This window comes from Bombina bombina, chromosome 3 (assembly GCF_027579735.1).
Source record: "Bombina bombina isolate aBomBom1 chromosome 3, aBomBom1.pri, whole genome shotgun sequence".
Lineage (NCBI taxonomy): Eukaryota > Metazoa > Chordata > Amphibia > Anura > Bombinatoridae > Bombina > Bombina bombina.
In genome coordinates this window covers 895149956-895155845 of record NC_069501.1, presented here as the reverse complement: position 1 = coordinate 895155845, position 5890 = coordinate 895149956, and the positions used below count along the sequence as shown (strand labels likewise).

The following is a 5890-nucleotide window of genomic DNA, read 5'->3' as shown; positions in this document are numbered from 1 at the left end:
GTAATATTATTTTTTAATGATTTATACCAACATATATTGCAGTCTACTTAAGTTTACTTTCACTTTTATTATTGCATAGCAAAGATCTTGTTCTATTTTAAATCCAAAATTAATTTCTAATTTTCTTAAACTTAGTTGTGTTATTTGGTCCTGTTCCAGTGAGGAAACACCCCCTGCCGTAACTGTTCAAGTATACAGCAAAAAGGGTACATGTGACATGCCTGAGGCTACATAAACACATGAAATGCTATGTAAACAGGCTCCCATCTCTCCCATGAACAAAACAACATCATATAAGTGAAGAAAGACAGTGGATTGTCATCCGGTCTGTGTATGAGAGTGGAATTTCCTATTTCTACAAGTTTTTAAAAAACAACAACATTTATGGGTCCTGGAGGGACAGGGAGATCAGCCCCTACTAAAATATTCAGGAGATATACAAGGACATATCCTCTACGTTTACTTAAAGGGACATTCCGGTGAAAATTTAAATGCACATAGATTTATTACATCTTTGAATAGAAACATATTTGCAATATACATGTGTTGACGTGCATGTGAACTATAGCTAGATATTTTCAGTGCACCAGCATATTAGATATTGCAGCTGCTCAGAGCATCAGTGGGGCTTATATCATGTCAGCAATTCACAAATTGAGTCTACCAGATGGTACAAGCAACTTAAGCTCTCTGAGCAAGTGCTGTGTTTAAAATTCTGGTGCACGGTGCATACTTAAACATACCTTTGAAACAGCTATAGTTTTAATAAGAAGCATTTTTGCTAATGCGTGTAAATTATAAAAACGTTATTATTCAAAACTGAAATGCATCCATGTAGATTTCAATTTTGTCTGGAATGTCCCTTTAACAGGATAGTAAACATCTCTTGCTTTTATGTAAATGTAGCTTGTTCAACACTCCCTAAAGAGGCAAAAAATCTCATTCTTTAAAGGAACATGAAACCCAATATGTTTATTTCATGATTCAGATAGAGCATGTGTTTCATTCTCTTGTTATCATTTGTAGAAAAGCATATCTAGGTAGGCTCAGGAGCAATAATGCACTATTGGGAACTTGCTGCTTATTAGTGACTGTGCATATATATCTCTTGTCATTGGTTAAACTGATGCATTCAGCTTGCACCCTGTAGTGCATAGCTGCTCTTTCAACAAACTATACAGTGACATCATACTGTAAAAAACAGGGCCAATCGGTTGAATTCTAAAATTAAAACATAACTTTTATTACTACAAAGGTCGAATAAAATCACTGTGTAAATGTGTGTAATTTCAAAACACATAGAAACTCTAATTTGATTTATTCAGCCTTATAATAAAGCATTCGTAGATATGGGCATAATTTGAGGGAAAAGGTAAAGAGTTGTTGTTGAATAATTATGTATCTCACTTATTAGGTAGCACTGGTTAACGTGCCTAATCAGAGATTATATCACGTTGTGCTAAGTATTCACACTATTGTGGGAATGAGTGTGCCCAGCTCTAAGCTGTTATGTACTAAAAATAATATTCTAAGTGTAAATGTGACAATTTATAAGAAAATATCTAGTTCATGTGTGCTATATAGATAACATTGTGCTTATTCCTGTGAAGTCACCTAGGAGTCAGCACTGATTGGCTAAAATAGAAGTCTGTCCAAAGAACTGAAATCAGGGGGCAGTCTGCAGAGGCTTAGATACAAGCTAATCACAGAGGTAAAAAGTGTATTAATATAACAGTGTTGGTTATGCAAAACTGGGGAATGGGTAATAAAGGGATTATCTATCTTTTTAAACAATACAAATTATAGAGTGGATTGTCCCTTTAATGTGATGAAAATGAGTAAGATTTAGTGGTCTCTATGCTGCAAAACATGCCTACAACTTTTAAGCTACAGATTTTGCATTGTAGAAAATTGGCTTCCCCGTACTTTTAATATCTTAATCGTACATTTTCAACTTGATCCAGTGACTGCTATTAGCAGCCTAAAATGCAATTAAACAATGCAACAACAGTGTTACATAAAAAATCCATACTATAGGCACATGAAATGACCAGTGAAAAAGCATTTGCTAAGTATTGATACTTTATTAAAATTAGCAACAGAACAAAAATAAAATGTTAGTTTGTGAGATTCTAATTATATGCATTATTATTACACATATGAGAAATCCAGATAGTTTAGGAGTTTAAGTTTTTTTCCCATTTGAGAATCAACATTTATTGATAATGCTGACAAAACTATTAAGACAGAATTAAGACTGATACTTCTTAAATATATATGGTCTCCAAAACTCACTTAATAATAAAAATTCTATACTGTCTGAATCCTATTTGTGTATTTTGCCAGTTTTTAGATAAATATGCTTAACATCAGAGCACTAACACATGGAAAATTTGCTTTTTGTGTATCTACACAATTATTTTTGCAGTTAAATTTCTGATAAAAAAAGAAACTAATATGTAACAATAGATTGAAATAGTAACTCAGATTACTAGCATCCATTATATAATAATATTGCAATTTACAGAGCAAGATTAATGGTACATTAAATGAAAAGATAAAAGAATAAATGTATTATCACCCATTGTTTGCTTTGATATTTTTGTATCAGCTCTCTACAGCAGTGAAAGGGTTTAGCAAGTTGTTACATAACAGGAAATAAAACAAGTTAAGAAATCCAAACTGACACACGCACACACAAAAATGGAGAAAGCAAAATTACTAACAAGTATTAATATTGCTCAAAAGAAATCTTGGTGAATCTTTCAACAAAGTCAATGAACAATGTTGGCCTGTCACTGGAAAAGTGATTCAAGGCTTACAAGTGTGATTATGTGTGGCTGATAGTCATTAGATCTATATTATTGTGTAAAGAGGACACAACTTTACAAATTTATGGTGGCTGGGTTTTTTTTCTGGGACTTTCTCTTTATATAGATAATAAACATAATTAAATGAATGGTGACAACAAACACACACTGCATTATTATTTGACATAACAAAACATGTTTACAATGCTCTAATTAAAAAGTAAAATGGGTAAAATGAAGCTATTTAGTTCTGATTCTTGTTACTGAGGATTACTATCATTATTGCTTATGTGAACACTTATTTTTGCCTGAATTTAATTATAAAAATATAGCTATGGTTTGAATGGAGAAGGATTTCCATAAAGTACAATATTAGACAACTGTATCACCACACAAAGTAATACAAACTCAGCAATACACTGTAGTCTTCTTTAGCTATTCTATATCTTATGGTATATTCTTTGTACATGACTTAATTATCATCATTCTTATATTATTGAAAAAAAAAAGTATATTTTAATTGAATGCATGTTGCTATGGGAATCTTTGGTTATATTATTATCATATTAATGTCTTTAATTGTTTATATAAATGTTATGTATGTTGGAATTTTTTACAAATGTGCAATTGATAATAAAAATAACAATTAATAAGCTGAAAGTTTTAAGTGTCAGGTTATGACCTACAGCATCACAGTTTATTTTCTATAGATTGTATCAGCTATCTATCACTCTTTGCTCTTTTCACCAAATGTGATAAATATCCCATTTCTGTGTATTTCTTTGGGGGCTACTAGCTAAGCTAAATGGAGAGATATTTTACTCCAACTTGCTAAATTTAAAGAATATAAAAGGGAATTTTAAAAAGCTTCCATTCCAGCCTTTTCTAAAAAAAAATAGCCATTTGTGTATATTGTCCTCTGTAGAACCTTTCAAACAAAATCTTATTTCTATGCCAATAGGTTTTCAGAAGTTTCTCATTCAATTTACTTGTTATTGTAAATACAGGAAAACAACATTGTATTTCAGGAATATTGTATTTACTGTAAACTATTCTCAGAAGGCAAGAAACACTGTTATATATTGTAAAGTTCACACCAGTTTATGGGAATGTTAGGTCTATACAAATCTTCAAATCCTTACTTCATTCTTCTAACATTTATGTTTACAACAATATTATAAATAAGACATTTGTGCATTTCAGTTTATTTTTTTGATACTAATAATTCTTTGGAAAAAAAGTAATGTGCATGGAAACTATAATACCAAATTATAACAGCATATTCTAAGTAATATTTGTTTTAAAACAAAATAATTCTACAGAAAACACTACAGAAAATGATATGTTTGTGTTCATTTACATTTAAATTAAAATGATGACATTTGAATTTATACATACATTTATATGTATATTATTTGTCTGAGGAAATGGTAGCAGTTTAAAAAGGGCCCAGGAACATGTAACTTTGTAATTTGCTGTAAATGAAGAAACTCAGTGTGACTGTAACAAACTTAAATTCTGATTTGTATTTTTAATATTGGACAGAAAACAATGTCACAGATATATCATTTAGGAAACTGTGATACTGGATTTAGTTCTAAGCTAATTGGCAACAAGTGTATTCTGAAGATAATATTGCATTACCGGTAATAATTTGAAGTTGGGTAACTTTGTACAGAAAAAGAAGTCATATTTGTTTGGAGATTAAATTACTTTGGATGCAGTAGTGCAGCTTTATATTTGTCTGCACACAGCATGTTTTATTAAAAAGGACACTGCAAGCTTTTTTTCTCTGGATACATTTATGAAACACATTCTTATTAGCCTTATTCAACCTCCCTACAGGTGTACTGGCAATCTCTGTGCAAATATAACCTTGAATTAAAAAGCTAACATTCATTTACTTTGTAGCACATATCCCTGCATAAAAAAATGATAGTTTTCTTTAGTAGGATTATAAAATGTAATACAAACAATAATCCCTAAGGAAAAACTTACTATGACTTATAAGCACTTAAGTATTCACATACTCAGAAGTCCAAGGATTTATTTTAAGGTTAATATATCACAATGTGACCTAGCAGTCCCTGTTGCTTCTTTATTTGTATTGCAGTCTTTTTTTTTTTTTTTCATTAAAAATTGAGGTCACAAAGAATGGTAAAAGGTTGGCATTTTTCCTTTGTGTATCTCACAAGCTATGGCACAGTTTCAGTCCCTGCAGAAGACATATTCAGTGTAGCTGGTCCAGACTTTGTCTTCACTCTGGTCATTACTGGCAAAAGCACAAGTTCCAGTGGAGCTACATGCCACCATGTGGAAGCCAGATTCAGACAGCTTATCAAAAGCCTGTTCCAGAAAGTTAAATTTCAGATAGTACCTGGACGTGTACCTCTCAGGAGGCCTGTCAGGATCTCTGCTTTCATTTAAGGTTTCCCCAAAAACTTCTTTGGCAAGGGAAGTTTTGCCACAGACAGTGATGCGGGCAACCCTCCGAAACTTGGCATCAGCTTGAGCCTCTCGTCCTATGGTGTAGGACCCTCGATAGCCAACTGTTATGTAGCCAGATCTTCTGCCTTCCAAGGATTGGGAAGGGGTTAAGCGTGGTACTGAGCCTGGGCTGCAAGATGAGGCGGCGTTGAATCTGTATGGGTCTAGGGTTGGGGAGGGCACACCAGCTGCTGGGGAGGATGAAACTGGAATGACTGCTGTGTCTAAGTCAGGTTCTTGAATGGTTGCAGGGGTGAGAAGCAGAGGGGGCTCTTCTCCCCCAATTGAACTGTCCTTACTGACTCTCAAAGGATTCAGACGTTTCACAAGTTCAGGCAACTGAAAATGTTCAGCTTCTCTCTGAAGCCGGCTTCTTTCTGGAAAGTAGTCTGGGAGTACTAGCTGCAGATCTCGCAAGTAATCCAAAATATATCGAAAGAGAAAACCATCCCTGTCTAGAAAGAAACGTCCCTTACTGTCTCTGGCTAACTCCCCTGGCTTTTGTTGGGAGAACATGCGCCACAGAAGGGATTCTGGTACTGCTATAAGAGTGGTGTGACGGGTTACATAAACTTGGCCCCCAACATTTAGCT

General features: G+C 33.4%; 1 protein-coding gene across 1 annotated transcript in view; it reads right to left on the bottom strand.

Annotated features, from left to right (window-relative positions):
• Window positions 1–2064: 2064 nt before the first annotated feature.
• KCTD12 (potassium channel tetramerization domain containing 12) overlaps window positions 2065–5890 on the bottom strand; it is a 4147-nt gene continuing 321 nt past the window's right edge. The window contains exon 1 of the mRNA XM_053707912.1: window positions 2065–5890. This exon is cut by the window's right edge and continues 321 nt beyond it. Coding sequence (XP_053563887.1) covers window positions 5019–5890 — 872 coding nt within the window. The 3' untranslated portion in view covers window positions 2065–5018.